We start from the raw sequence: 14,501 nt of genomic DNA, 5'->3' as shown, positions 1-14,501 counted from the left end.
CCAGCACCCTAAACCTGTGCTTCTACGTGCTCAGACTCTCGTGGACTCCTTCTCTAGCAGGTTCGCCTTTGCAGCGAGGTGGAGATGTTTGTTAATAGCAGCTCACTGGGGGCAAAGTCTGCTTCTTGCTAAACGAGGATGAGCGGCGCTGAGGTCACCACCTCCCTGGCAGCTCAGATCTTAGAGCTGTCTCATCCCATCCAGGGCACAAGCCAGGGTGATGGACTCTCAGGGTCCCAAGGAGGAAATGCTCCCGCTAACCCCTAAGGCCGTCCTGTTACACAGCACCCCGCAGGTGCTGTGGGGTTCAGAGCGGCCTTGTGCGCTCCGAGCAGGGCTCCAGGGGCTGACCAAGGCGGTCGCCTCGGAGGACGCAGCGGGGCTCTCAGCACCGGTCAGGAGAGCTTAACTCTGTGGCCCTGGACCACGAGGAGCACGTCGATACAAGAGTCAGAACAAACAGCACCAGAAGCTTCAGGTGGCCTTTAGGGTGTGTGGGTCCTTCTGGCCAGAGTCAGGGTTCTGCACCCTTGACTTCTGACAGTTCCCTGAACTCTGGGGGTGCCTTCCAGCCCCAGAGCAGACGGGCCTGGGTGGTGAGATGCTCGGATGTGTGTGGGAGTGGAGTCCGAGGTAAAGCTGGTCCCCCACCCGGGCCGCACTTCAGCCTCGTGGGTCACAGAGCAGCACGGGGCCTCTGCACAGCCTGTGTTCAGAATAAACAAACTGAAATAGATAAACAGCAGTTTTACTATACAGCTCAGAGAGCTATATTCAATATCCTATAATAACCTACAATGGAAAAGAATTAAAAAATATATATATATATGTGTGTATGTGTGTGTGTATATATATATGTGTATATATATATATATATAGTCTTCCCGGTGGCTCAGGTGGTTAAAAATCCGCCGTTTGATCTCTGGGTCAGGAAGATCCCCTGGAGGAGAGCATGGCAACCCACACCAGTGTTCTTGCCTGGAGAATCCCATGGACAGAGGAGCCTGGCGGGATACAGTCCATGGGGTCACAAAAGAGCCGGACACGACTGAAGTGACTGAGCACAAATGCGTGCATGTGTATATAACAGAATAACTTTGTATATTATATACAAAATATACCTGAAGTATATACAAAGGTATACAAAGTATACCTGAAGCTAACACAATATTGTAAATCAACTACCCTTCTATTAAAAATTCTTTAAAAAAAAACACTAAAACACTGATTAATGAGCACAGATTGCAGGGCCTCGCTTTAATATAGTTACAAGAACAAATTTTACTCAAGGGCTTTTGAAATACAGTTACGACAGCTAGAATGATGATTTTGAATCTCGTTAAACTAATCCTCAGAGCCCTTTGATTCATATTTTATTAATCCCAGTGTGAGTGGCTCCATGTATTTGAAAGCCATAAACTAGTTTTAAAACACATATGTCAATATTCAAAGCACCACTTACTATCTGTTTGGTTTCAGGCAAGTTTCGTAAGCGTCGTGCATCTCAGTTCTGTGCCCTAAAATCTGAGCATGGCAGTCGTTTCTGGCTCCCTGGGCCGCACACGGAGTGCACTGTCTCTGACACTGTAGGAGCTAGGCGAGCGGGCCTTCCTTTCCCAGACAGGGTCTGTGGTTCCTCCACTCGCTCAGGTCAGGCCATCGGGAACTGGTAGGACTCCAGCATTTCAGGTCACTAGGGAGTAAACTAGGACACATTTTGGTAGGGTTTTTTGTGCTTTTCATGTTTGTACTTTCTGAGTTTTCAAGCAAGAGCAGTCTTCAAGAGAAACCAAGGCCTCTCTGCAGGTCCCTCTGGCTCTCCTTGTCTTGCCAAGGAAACGAGCTGTAAAGCTTCCACATTCGAACATGCGCCCCCTGTTCCCGCCCACACGGAGGCAGGGATGCGTCCTTCTCATGCCCCGGCGAGAAATAGTAACATGTTAAAGGAACAGGGTGGGCAGACATGCAGGAAGTTAGCTGATGTCCCAGGACATTTGCTTAGATGTAGGGGGAACATGGCCTAGGGCACCCCGGAGTCTGCTAGGGCACCCTGAAGTCCTCTAGGGCATCCCAGAGTCCGCTAGGGCACCCCAGAGTCCACTAGGACACCCCAGAGTCCTCTAGGGCACCCCAGAGTCCAGTTTGTCTGCAGAACAGCAGGTGGTTGTACTGAGCACCGGTCGGAACCTTCCACCTGAGTTCTGGGGCCTGACCACAGTCAGCAACGTGTGTGTTCAGGCCCACAGCCTACCTGCGAGGCAGTGTCTCTTAGAAGTCTGAGTCAGTACTACCCCCTTTCCCAGGGTGGGGCAGGGGGCCTAGAGCCGTCTGAGAGTCTCCGGGGAGTGGAGGGTGAGCAGGGGACAAGGTCTCCAGGCATCGCCAGCTGCAGGCAGTCCTTTCATTTTACTAAAATATTTAAACCAAATCTAAGATGTCACGTGTCATGTTACACCCACAAACACATCTCTGAGGCACGTGGGCCATGCATACACTCACTTCTAACTGAAGGACACTGTAACTAACCCTCAGACTTTGTATCCCAGGGAACAGTGTTAGCAACAATCCCCTCACATCATCCATCCTCAAGGCTGCATTTCAGTTTTACTAATTTTTTTTTTAACATTTGGTTTGAATCAAGATTCAGACAAGGTCCAGCTCGTACATTTGATTATATTCTGCGTCTCTTTTCAAGACGTTTCGAAACGTCAGTCCTTCAGCAGATCCCTCAGGCCTGTTGTGCAGCACAGGGAAACTGGAATTTTCCCTTTATCTTTCCTCTGCCTCCTCCTTGTCACCATCATCTTTATTATTTTCAGCAAAATTCTGTAACACAGTCTGTCTCCAGGTGGGTTCGGAAGAGGAGTCCAGGGGAGCCCGGAGCTCTCGTTCTCTGCGTGTCTGATCTGAAGGATCCCTTCACACCCAACGACAAGCGTCATCGCCACCTCGTGTGGAGAACAGAGTGTAAACGCCTGCGTGCTTGCCTTCCCTGTTCGGTCACTAAGCGCAGTCGATGTGTTTGCCTTCTCACAGATAATCGCCTATCAGCCGTATGGGAAGTCCGTGGACTGGTGGGCCTATGGCGTCCTGTTGTACGAGATGTTGGCCGGGCAGGTGAGTTTCGCCGCATCTCGTGCTAGTGTGTGGCCGCGTGACATGACGGCTGCTGGTCTGTCGGGCCGAGGTCGTGGGATACAGCCGATTCCGGTCGGACTTCCCTGATCCTGGTGAGAGCGGGAGCAATGGTGCCAAGATCATCTTCTGATCATAAAACCCCAGTTGACTTGGGGTGCAGACAGAGCAGCTTTCCCGTCACCCACTGAAGCCCCTGCACGTTGGGGAAGGCAGCGGCCTGTTGCGTTTCCGTGTCTCAGCCCGGGGCCGGGGTGAGGGTCACAGCTTGTTTCTCTCAGAAACCACCCACTGCTGCGTGTGCGGAGACAGAGTTATTGTCAAAGGAAGATGTTAGTTAAACCTGAAGAGGTGTTTTAATAGCTTCTCCGTCTGCCCTTATCTCTCCCTTGGCAATTCATTGTAATTTTCACAGAAGTCAGCGAGGCTGAACCTCCAGTTGAGAAAAGGAAGCTTAGGCTCCTCTCGGCCGTGTGGCCCAGGTCAGATCAGCAAGGGCACCGCTGCCCGAGTCCTTCTTTCTAAGATGCAGCTTCCTGTCCATGTCACCAGCCGTGACGTGAGCCGCCGTTGGCAGACGACCCCCCAAGTCGCAGTGGGTTAGCAGCACCAGGGGCACGTCCGTCTCAGGGTCTCGGGGCAGGCCTGTGGGCGGGGAACTCAGCCCGTGGTCATCCACGGACCATGCTGCTCCTGTCTGTGGCTCCACCGTCTTTAGGGCCTCGGGTTCCACCGCTGCATCCCCCTTACTCACCTGGCCAGTGGAGAGAGGGGGACAGAGTGTTGAGGGGCCAGCCTGGAGCCCGCATGCATCTCTCCTGCCTGTGCTGTGCTGGCCATGGCCCCTGAGAGGCAGAGGGCTGGCCGCGAGCTCGGCGTGGGGCTGCGGGGCTGGGGAGCCCCAGGTACGAGGTACGTCTCAGCCGTTCTTACCGATGATTCTGTCCCGGGCAGCTTCCGATGACCTCTCAGCCCTCAAGGGGGCTTCCCTGGTGGCTCAGCTGGTAAAGAATCCGCCTGCAATGCGAGAGACCTGGGTTTGATCCCTGGGCTGGGAAGATCCCCTGGAGAAGGGAAAGGCTTCCCACCCGGTATTCTGGCCTAAAGAATCTCATGAACTCTATAGTCCATGGCGTCACAAAGAGTCAGACACAACTGAATGACTTTCTCTTTCCCTTCAACCCCCAAGTGTGCCAAGGAGTTTGCCCTCCATAGTAGCTAAGAGCCTTCGTAGGAGAGAATGGAAATAAATGCCCCCAAAGAAGACTCTGAATCTTTGTTCTTGGGAAAGAGTCACCCTGTCTGACAAGTCACCTCCATCGACTCACTTATTATCCATTCAGTGCGGATGTATTAAATGTGCCTGGTGAAGGTTCTGAGCAGCACACACACCCTGGCCTTCAGGAAGCCTGCAGTCTAGAGAGACCGTAGATGAGGAGCGTTTGCTGCTTGGCGTCGGCTGGGACTGGTTCCTGGACCCCACAGACAGCCGGGTTCCTGGGAGGCACAGGTCCTGAGCAGTGTCTGCACAGGCCGGGCACGTCCTTCTGTTCACTGTACACCATGTCTGTGTTAGTACTCCCGACACGGTGTAAGTGCTACGTGTGTGGCTGTAAATACAGTATCAATGCTCTGTAAGTGTTTGCCGGTATGTGGCAAATTCAGGTTTTCCTTTTTCTCTATTCATTTATTTTTGGCCATCCTGCATGGCTTGTGGGATCTTAGTTTCCCAAAAGGGATCAGACCCCGGGGCTGGTGGTGAAAGTACCACATCTTAACCACTGGGGCCAGAGAATCCCCAGTTTTGCTTTTTAAAATGTTTTGGACTTTTGTTTCACTTTCTGTCTGTGGTTGGTTGACTGTAATAGCGATAAAGTCAGAAGAGGGGAGGAACATACAGGTTTGGAGGAGGGAAGGTTGAAATGTCAGCTAGGGTGGCCAGGGAGGACCTAACGAAGAAGATGAAGTTAGGACCGCAAGGAAGGGAGAGGATGCCCACGTGCAGATGTCCACGAGCACTCCAGGCTGAGAGACAGCCAGCACAGGCCCTGGGGCGCGAGTGTGCGGTGACGCTGGAGAGACGGCAGGAAGCCGGGTTGTGGCTGGAGTGGAATGAGGAGGGCACCTGGCCCCAGGCCTGGGGTCAGCACGAGACCGCTGGTTTCCCGCTGGGCTGGGAGGCCCTACCCCCAGCCCATGGCCTCTACTGCTTTGATTACATCATACATCTCAGAGACACTACCACAGCCTTTTAAGTATTAAGAGATAAGAGGTTCTATCTATATTGGGTCATTTTTTCTCAGTGATGTTAAGACTTGGTGTTAAGAAAGGGGTTTGTGTATTATTCATTTAGGTTTTCTCCCTCAAGGAAACAGTCTTTTAAGATTAAATACCTCAGTTTGTAAACACAGAAAAGCCAATTCCACAGCAGCCTTTTCAGTGAGACGGCAGCTGGCAAAGCTTGAGTTTGCCTCCATCCAGCTAGTTTCCCCTTTCGAACTTTGACAGTAAAACGTGGCTGAATTGTCAGCCCCGTAGGAGGCGTCTGTTCGCGAAGGCACAGAAAGCTGAGTCCCCCTCCCTGATCCACATGAACAACCCGACTCTGGAGTCCAGACAGCAAGGCCGCTTTCACTGATTCACACTTGTGTGTGATGGCCGCGCGGCTCGGGGTGGAACATCCGGACCCGTTTCCAAGGGCGTGCGTTACAGGAGAGATGGGCTGGTCATCTCTGGCCGGGGCAGACGGCCCCTGCCCAGACCTCAGGCTAGGTCACCCTGCCGCCCGCTCCGCCGCCCTGTCCCCCCTCTATCCCCAGGTCTCCTGGGTCGTCCTCCCCGGAGAGCTCCTCCTGGGCCGGCCCCCGAGGCCTCAGACTTGAAGATTCCCACAACTAGTGGCTCCAAAACACTCAGACTCACGTCCATGGAGTCAGTGATGCCGTCCAACCTTCTCATCCTCTGTCCCCTCCTTCTCCTGCCCTCAGTCCTTCCCAGGCCTTACAGATAGCTGAGAAAAGAGAACTGAAAGACAAAGGAGAGAGGGAAAGATATACCCAACTGAATGCAGAGTTCCAAAGAATACCAAGGAGAGATAAGAAAGCCTATGTAAGTGAATGATGCAAAGAAATAGAGGAAAACAATAGAATGGGAAAGACTAGAGATCTTTTCAAGAAAATCAGAGATACCCAGGGAACATTTTATGCAAAAATGGGCACGATAAAGGACAGAAACACAAGCAGGAGGACCTAACAGAAGCAGAAGAGATTAAGAACAGGTTAATGGATTAATTATAGTTTATTTGCAAATTGTTAGAAGCATTACTCAAAAGCATTTTCCCTAAAAATTTTTGGGGTTGCCCAGGGCAAGATAATTAAAGGGACAGAGGAAAAAATGGGAAACACACTCAACCACCAACCTAATTAAAGGTAATCAGCCCGCGAGGTCTGCAGCCCGCGTGTGCAAGGAGCCGGCTGTTCCCTGGTGCTGAGCGGGATCTCCGGGCCCCAAGGGGTGCGCCTCTCAGCCTAAGTTGCCCCCTCCCCCTCTTTTCCACACCAGCCCCCGTTCGACGGCGAGGATGAAGACGAGCTGTTCCAGTCCATCATGGAGCACAACGTCTCGTACCCCAAGTCCTTGTCCAAGGAGGCCGTGTCCATCTGCAAAGGGGTGAGTCACAGGCCAGAGATGCTTCCTGGCACTTCTCAGAGGCATCCTGGGGGGGCCATGCACCCACGCCCCCAGGTTTCAGCTGAACCCGGCGCCTTTCTTGTGACAGACAGCATTTGCTTTTGCAAACCACGAGTCTTGGGTTCAGAGCATTTTGGTCCAGGCAGCAAGCAGGCGTGTGATGCCCGGGACACAGCACCCTGTGTGATGCTAGCCTGCGACACTTTGAGCACACACCATGTGTAGTGACTGTGTGCCTTTCAGAAGCTGCAGTTGTTTGGCTGTGCCGGGTCTTAGTTGTGGCAGACGGGCTCCTCGATCTTTGTTGCAGTATGTGGGATCTAGTCCCCTGACCGGGGGTCGAGCCCATGCCCCCCTCATTGGGAGCACGGAGTCTTAACCACTGGACCACCAGGGGCGTCCTTGCCTGCCTCTTTAATGCACATGCAGAGTGGCCGCTCTTAAAACAGTACATACAGACGCTGTTCAAAGTCTTGTGTTTGGCTGTGGGTCCAGATAGCCTCCCTGTTTCCTGGTCACGAAAGTCACTCTAGAAAGGCCCACACGTGTCCACGCTGTGTGTGTGAGTTGGCACTGCTCAGCCTCCTGAGACGATGCCCGGGGTCCCCGCCATGGGGGCCAGGGGCAGGGCCACGGGAGGGCAGGCGCTGGCGTCGGGCCGTCCCTCCCGCCCACCCCCAGGGTTTTTCCGGTGGATCTTTTTGTTTCTCTCTTTTTTCAGTTGTATTGTTGTAATTGACAAACAAAATGGCACGTGTTTAAGGCCTAAGTGTGATGGTCTGACCTATCTACACGCACAGTGCGAAGGGCTCCCACAGCTGACTTGGCTCATCCATCACCTCACGTCACTTTTTAATTTTTTTGGTTGTCAGCGGGTTTTGGTACACAGTCCGGGGCTGCCCACAGCAGCCCCTGTGTTGCCCTGTCCCACGTGAGCACCTCTTTCTGCCCCGCCCCTAGCTGATGACCAAGCACCCGGGGAAGCGGCTGGGCTGCGGGCCCGAGGGCGAGCGGGACGTGCGGGAGCACGCCTTCTTCCGGAGGATCGACTGGGAGAAGCTGGAGAACCGTGAGATCCAGCCGCCCTTCAAGCCCAAAGTGGTGAGTCAGTACATGCCCTTCCTCCTGGGGCCAGCGACCCCCAGCTTCTGCAGTGCCCAGCGGGCCTCAGTCCTGTGGTCTGAGCAGCGCTGGGGGCGCCCGGGGCCCCCACGCCCTCCGTGGGCAGCAGAGCTCCCCCCACACGACGTGAGAACCGGGGCAGGGCAGCCTGGGGACTGGACGTCCTTGCCCCCCTCCCCTGCTCCGGAGCTGCCCCTCACTCAGGCCTCGGCAGGACCCCCAGGCTGTCTGCAGCGCTCTGGACTCGGCCTCAGCCGACAGGGGCCCCAAAGCGTGAGGAGGCCTCAGCCGGCCCACTGGCGGGCCTGGGCATGGTCCGCGCACTGGCCAGGCCCCCGCCCCAAGGACTGCGTCCGCCCCATCTCCAGCACGGTCCCTTCACTTACATTCTTACTCTATGACCTCCCCTCAGCCCTGTTCATTGTTCATTTACAAATTCGTCTGTATAACCCCAGTGAGGTGGCGACTGTGGTCCCCAGTTTACAGTTGAGAACACTAAGGCACAGAGAGGCTGAGTCACTTGCTCGAGGACACATAGCCGGTAGGTGGTGGAACCAGGACGTGGCTACCGTGTTCTGGCCCGGGGACCTTTCCTCGTTACACAGGGCTGCATCTTCACACCCCATCTCACTCAGATGGGGGGGCTCCCAGAGCACCGGAGAGTAGCCCAGCTCACAGGCGGCATCAGGAGGTCTGAATCTGTCTCCTCTGACAGGGGCCGCCCGAGCCTGCTCCGGGACCCTCCCGGGGCGCCGAGGTGCCCCCTAGGGGGCTTGTGGCTTTCTTCTCAGAGCAGCAGCTTTCTCATCCAGTCTGCTTTTGTGTCCTCTCCTCCAAGAATGAAACTCTGCTGGTGAGCCCACAGATTTTATTTTTCCAAGATATTTTTAGCACCAACTAAAGAAAAGCTGAAATTAACCGGGTCAGTTGACTTCCTCCTGAGTCATCATTTCTAGTAGGGCCCTCGTGTCTCTGCCACCCAGCTTCTCCGTAGCCGGTCCCAGCTCTGAGTCAGGAAGCTCCCATGGGAGCAGATCCTGCCTCCAGGTTGCAGAACCTGGTGTAGGAGGGCGTTGGATGAAGACAGTGATGAAGGGTGCTGCAGGCAGGCTCGGTGGAGTATTCTGTCAGGGATTCTCTCTCTCCCCTTTTCCGTCTATTTAGGCTTCTTTTTTTGGGGGGGGGGGACTTAAGTTAAATAATGAGAGGTATACAACAGTACATAACCTAGACAGCATATTAAAAAGCAGAGACATTACTTTGCCAACAAAGGTCAGTCTAGTCAAGGCTATGGCTTTTCCAGTGGTCATGTATGGATGTGAGAGTTGGACTGTGAAGAAAGCTGAGCACCAAAGAATTGATGCTTTTGGACTGTGGTGTTGGAGAAGACTCTTGAGAGTCCCTTGGACTGCAAGGAGATCCAACCAGTCCATCCTAAAGGAGATCAGTCCTGGGTGTTCATTGGAAGGACTGATGCTGAAGCTGAAACTCCAATACTTTAGCCACCTGATGTGAAGAACTGACTCATTGTAAAAGACCCTGATGCTGGGAAAGATTGAAGGCGGGAGGAGAAGGGGACGACAGAGGATGAGATGGTTGGATGGCATCACTGACTCGATGGACATGAGTTTGAGTAAACTCCAGGAGATGGTGAAGGACAGGGGAGCCTGGCGTGCTGCAGTCCATGGGGTCACAAAGAGTTGGACACGACTGAGTGCCTGAACTGAACTGATACAGAGTATCCTGTGCTGTGTCCTAAGTCACTTCAGCCGTGTCTGACTCTTTGCGACCCCATGGACTGTAGCCCACCAGGCTCCTCTGTCCATGGGATTCTCCAGGCAAGAATGTTGGACTGGGTTGCCATCCTCTTCTCCAGGGGAGCTTCCCCACCCAGGGATGGAACCCGCCTCACTTAGGTCTCCTGCACTGGTGGGCAGGCTCTTTACCACTAGCGCCCCCTGGGAAGCCCACAGCAGCATCCCACTCACAGCTTAGTTTCTGCACAGCAACAACGTAGAGAAATGGGCTGACCCTGCTTTGCCTGTTGAGCAAAGTGCAATTACTTGTCAGTCACGTTCCAGAAAGAGAGGACATGCAGCCAAGTCAGCCAGAATATCCATCTTCTTCTCTCTGTTCTCGTCTTAAGAAGAAATCGTTTCCTGGCACAGCCTCCCACTCATGGCTACGGTGGCCCCGAACTCAGACTTGGGGGAAACATGGGGTCCTTGCTCTGGCGGCTGAGAAGGCAGGTCGCTCCCCAGGCCCACAGAACTCCCTGGACGGGGAGTCAGGCAGCTGAGCCGTGATCAGGGTGTGTTTACTTCTTTATTCCTGGAGCCTTGCTGCTGCCTGGCTGATGTTTAACCGAGCATTAATAATAAGGGGGGGTGGATCAGCTGCCCCGACTGTGAAGAAATAGCCCCAAGCTCAGGACAGAAGCAGGAACCATGGGGCAGAGCCCCAAACCTGGAGGGGCGGGGCCCGGGGCGGGGGGGCGGAGCCTGCTGGTGGGAGCTCCTGGTGCGGGGCGCCGGCACCTGTGGATGCAGAGGAGGATGAAGCCTGAGAAGACAGAGAAGAGCGAGAGGCAGACCCACGTGCGGGCTGGAGCAGGACAGTGGACTTTCTGTCCCAAAGCCGAAGAGCGGCAGCAGGGAAGGTCCCGGGCAGTCATCCCGACAGCAGGCGCCCGCGGGCAGCAGCAGGAGGCCTGGCCTCAGGGGACGGGCCCTCCCGCACCGGGAGCAGCCCCAGGAGCGCCGATCCCACCCGCAGGAAGCTCCACGGGTCCCGGTGCCGTCGAGGCTGCCGGACATGCGCCCGCAGAGGGGACATGGTGGCCCCGACGTTACCCTGCGACATGGTTCCCCACCTTCTTGGTGGAAAACGTGGTTCCCTCGTCCAGAGCCAACAACAGGGTCAGAGGCATTTATAGATAAAACGCAGAGCTGAGTATTCTCTGGTGGGCGGTGTTGTGATTTCAGAGAGAGCTGCAGGAGCACCACCCTGACTTTCGCTGCTAAGAAAATATCAGGCAAATTTATTTTTGCCTGCAGCTCTTCCTTGCCTTGTGCAGTGAGCCCAACTCTGCGAACAGCTCTGCTTGGAGCAGCATTTAAAGCCCCGGCTGCCTTGCATGTCAGTCTTGGTGAAGTCTGCTCGATGCCTTTATAGCAAGCACTGGAGAACCGACTTCCCTGAGATTTATCGGATTAAGGGCTATTAGCACCTGGCTCCCGTGAAATCACGGTCTTGGTTGTTGTAAATACCAGCAGAAAGACTTCAGGTGCCCGCAATTATCTGCAGGGTGCAGCTGGAGATCAAGTTTGTGCATGTAAGCTTGGGAGGCTCATCTTGGTTTAATTTTTTAACATTTTTTTGGACCCTCTGGTGAAAGCTTTTTCCAGGATCACTGACGTCCCTCGAAGAGTTGAGATGTTCTATCTCTGGGCCGCCACGGAGCTCACCTGGAGGGATCGGGGTCTCCAGGTGTCCTGGCCCTGCGCGTCTTCCTTCCTCCCAAAGCTACATCCCTGAAGCTGCACCGATGCGCCTGGAAGATGTGGAATCCCACTGCCCCATCCACATCGGGATGGCCCTGGGCTCCCAGGAGGCTCCGTCAGAACTCACCCTCTCGGCAGCATTAAGGGCAGGCTCTGCAGTACAGCACGCCCTGGGTTCTGTCTCAGGTCTCACGTGAAGGAGGGCAGGGAGAAGAGTGACCACGGCCATTTCCCCGGGGTGGGGCAAGTCTGGAGGCTCAGGGGTGCACCTGCTCCCGAAACCCCCAAGGTGGGAGACCCCGTGTGACGGTGGAGAGGCTGTTCCAGGAGACAGGCTGTCCCTCATGTACTGGTTTATCTGGAAAAACCAAAGCAGAAGGAAAACCGGACGCTGTGCTGCCATGCTCTCTTCTGGAGTAAAAGCAGCCACGTAGCTTCCTTTATGGAAAAAAAGTACAAAATAAGCTAGTTTCAGTTTTCTCTTCAAGGAAACACAACGAAGCAAGGACCTCAGCTTTGCCTGATGATCTGAAAGACAAAGCTGAGTCATCGAAAGAGGCTGTGTCTCAAAGACCCCATTTAAGAAGGTCCCTTTTTTGAGTTTAAAGAAGACGCTGCCCCTGAAATGATTCATGTCTGGTTACTAATGAGAAATGAGAGGGTCTGGGCTGCATCCCTATGACATCCAGTTACTAATGAGAAATGAGAGGGTCTGGGCTGCATCCCTGTGACATCCATAAACAAGGCGGTATCAGGAGAGGATGGCGCAGCGCCTGCCTAGCCAGCACCCCGAGAACTCCCTGGAGGAGGAAAGCACAGTCTGTCTGTCTTTCCTGAAAACATGAAAGGAAGAAAGGAGTCTTCGTCCCTGCAGCTGCCCTCAGAAGCACATGTGAGCCTGAGCCTCTGATCCACTGTCGCTTTGCATTTTGTAGGCTTTTATCTTGATTTATTATTCACTATTGGATGGCTTCACGACTCAATGGACCTGAGTTTGAGCAAGCTCCAGGAGATGGTGAAGAACATGGAAGCCTGGCAAGCCCCATGTCCATGGGGGTCACAAAGAAGACAAGACTGAGTGACTTAACAACAGTTATTCATGTGACTAAAAAGCCCGAGAACAGCATTCACATCTCTGTTCAGCCTGCACACGAGAAATAACAGTTGATGTGAATATCCTAATTGGAGAGTTAATTGGTGCTTCTCTCCTTGAATTCTATCTGCCAGCAGAATAGAATAGCTAGTTCATGGGTCGGCCAAAAGCATCCACTGCACTGAAATGGTGATTAGAAATTAATTTACAAAGTGAAGGCTGAGAAATACGCCCAGGATTGACAGGGAGCAGAGAACTTTAGAAACAGGGCTGTCTGTATCAGGTGGCCTTTCTTGAGAAATTACTACTATTATTTTATCTAAAGGAAAACAGAAAAGAATTTTCCTCTGGACTGGTAAGACGTACAGTCAGATTCACCTCAAAGTCCTCTATCTCCCAGGGCCCGCAGTTTGTTTAGTCTGGTGATGGTTTTAGTATCCAAGTTAGTGCAGTGTTCTTTTCATATTTTTTACTTATTTTGAAATAATCATAACTTCAGACTTGCAGAAGAGCTGCAGAGATTGCTGAACCCCCTTTCCCCAGACTCCCTAAGTGCTAACCTCCCACCACTCCCCCGTGTCTTTCTTCCTCTTCGTCTCTGTGACGGCAGGAAGCTGAGGACACACATACACATATTTTCTTTTCTGAGTCACTTGAGAGAATGCCACAGGCTCACACCTACATTATTCCACCTGTATTTCCTAGAACCAAGGGCTTCTCAGACTTCACTGGTGGCACAGACGATAAGAATCTGCCTGCAATGCAGGAGACCCAGGTTTGATCCCTGGGTCTGGAAGATCCCCTGGAGAAGGGAATGGCAACCCACTCCAGTATTCTTGCTGGAGAATCCCACGGACAGAGGAGCCTGGGGGGCTACAGTTCAGCAAAGAGTCGGACACGACTGAGTGACTACACTTTCACTTTCAAGGGCATCTCACGGTGCTGTAGTCTTTTGCTCTAAGAAGGTGCTTACTCAGAGCAGCAGCCGCCCTCCAGGTAGAAACAGGAGGACTGGAGAGGCTGAATCAGTGCTCGGTGCCGAGGGAGCCTTGGGCTGCGTCTCATCAGCCCTCCTGGTGGCAGGTGGTTCCTTCTCGTGGCCTTTCCATGAGACCAGCTGCAATGATGCTAATTAAAATCAAGATGCTCAAGGCTCTGGGAGCATTGCCGGCAGCAGAGGGACACTAACCTTGAGGGACTGGAGTCTGCCACAGGTGATTTGCTGATGTTGATTTAAGCCTGGAACGCGGCCAAGACGGCATCTTCTTGGTTAACTGGAGGCAAGAAGTCTTCCTGTTCTTTGGTAATTATGCTCCCAAGTGCTGTTCTACTCAAAAGAGAAATGTGAAGAAATGAGACTTTTAAAATAATTATTGAAATGAATAAGCAGCTCTCTTGCAAGGCCCAGGGAGCTGTGGGGCAGGGCGGGAAAGTGCAGACCCGCGGTCACCGGCCGCGGGAGTGACCCGTCCCGTGGTCTGGAGGAAGGTCCCCCATGATGCTGCTCTGGACAACAGCCCTCCTTGGAGAAGCAGCCTGGAGCACCGTAAAGCTGGCTATTGGTGTAAAGAAAGACCAGGAGGCATGTGTGTTTTTATGCCAGAGAGCACAGGCCGAGATAAGCTGGAGCCTCTGCCCTCGGACTCACAGGCCCTGACCCAGCAGGAGCCCGCCCCTTCATGTGTCTGTTTACGGGCAGGGTGTTCACGTGTCAGTCGCTCAGTCGTGTCCAACTCTTTGCAACCCCACGGACTGCAGCCCACCAGGCTCCTCTGTCCATGGGGTTCTCCAGGTAAGAATACTGGAGTGGGTTGCCATTTCCTTCTCCAGGGGATCTTCCTGACCCAGGGACTGAACCCGCGTCTCCTGAATTGCATGCAGATTCTTTACCATCTGAGCCACCAGGGAAGCCCCATTTATGGGCAAAGTTACCCATAAATCAGCCACCTCCTAACCAG

General features: G+C 53.5%; 1 protein-coding gene across 4 annotated transcripts in view; it reads left to right on the top strand.

Annotated features, from left to right (window-relative positions):
* The window catches only part of PRKCA (protein kinase C alpha), a 55,539-nt gene that overhangs the window by 31,919 nt on the left and 9,119 nt on the right, over positions 1-14,501 (top strand). For all 4 annotated transcript variants that reach the window (XM_043443158.1, XM_043443014.1, XM_043443088.1 and 1 more), the window contains 3 exons: positions 3,037-3,117; positions 6,697-6,804; positions 7,786-7,926. In XM_043443158.1, the coding sequence (XP_043299093.1) occupies positions 3,037-3,117; positions 6,697-6,804; positions 7,786-7,926 (330 nt within the window). The remainder of the gene's footprint in view (positions 1-3,036; positions 3,118-6,696; positions 6,805-7,785; positions 7,927-14,501) is intronic.

The sequence above is a fragment of the Cervus canadensis genome, chromosome 1, assembly GCF_019320065.1.
Source record: "Cervus canadensis isolate Bull #8, Minnesota chromosome 1, ASM1932006v1, whole genome shotgun sequence".
Taxonomy (NCBI): Eukaryota; Metazoa; Chordata; class Mammalia; order Artiodactyla; family Cervidae; genus Cervus; species Cervus canadensis.
The sequence above is the reverse complement of the archived record's forward strand: the minus strand, read 5'-3'. Positions and strand labels throughout refer to the sequence as shown.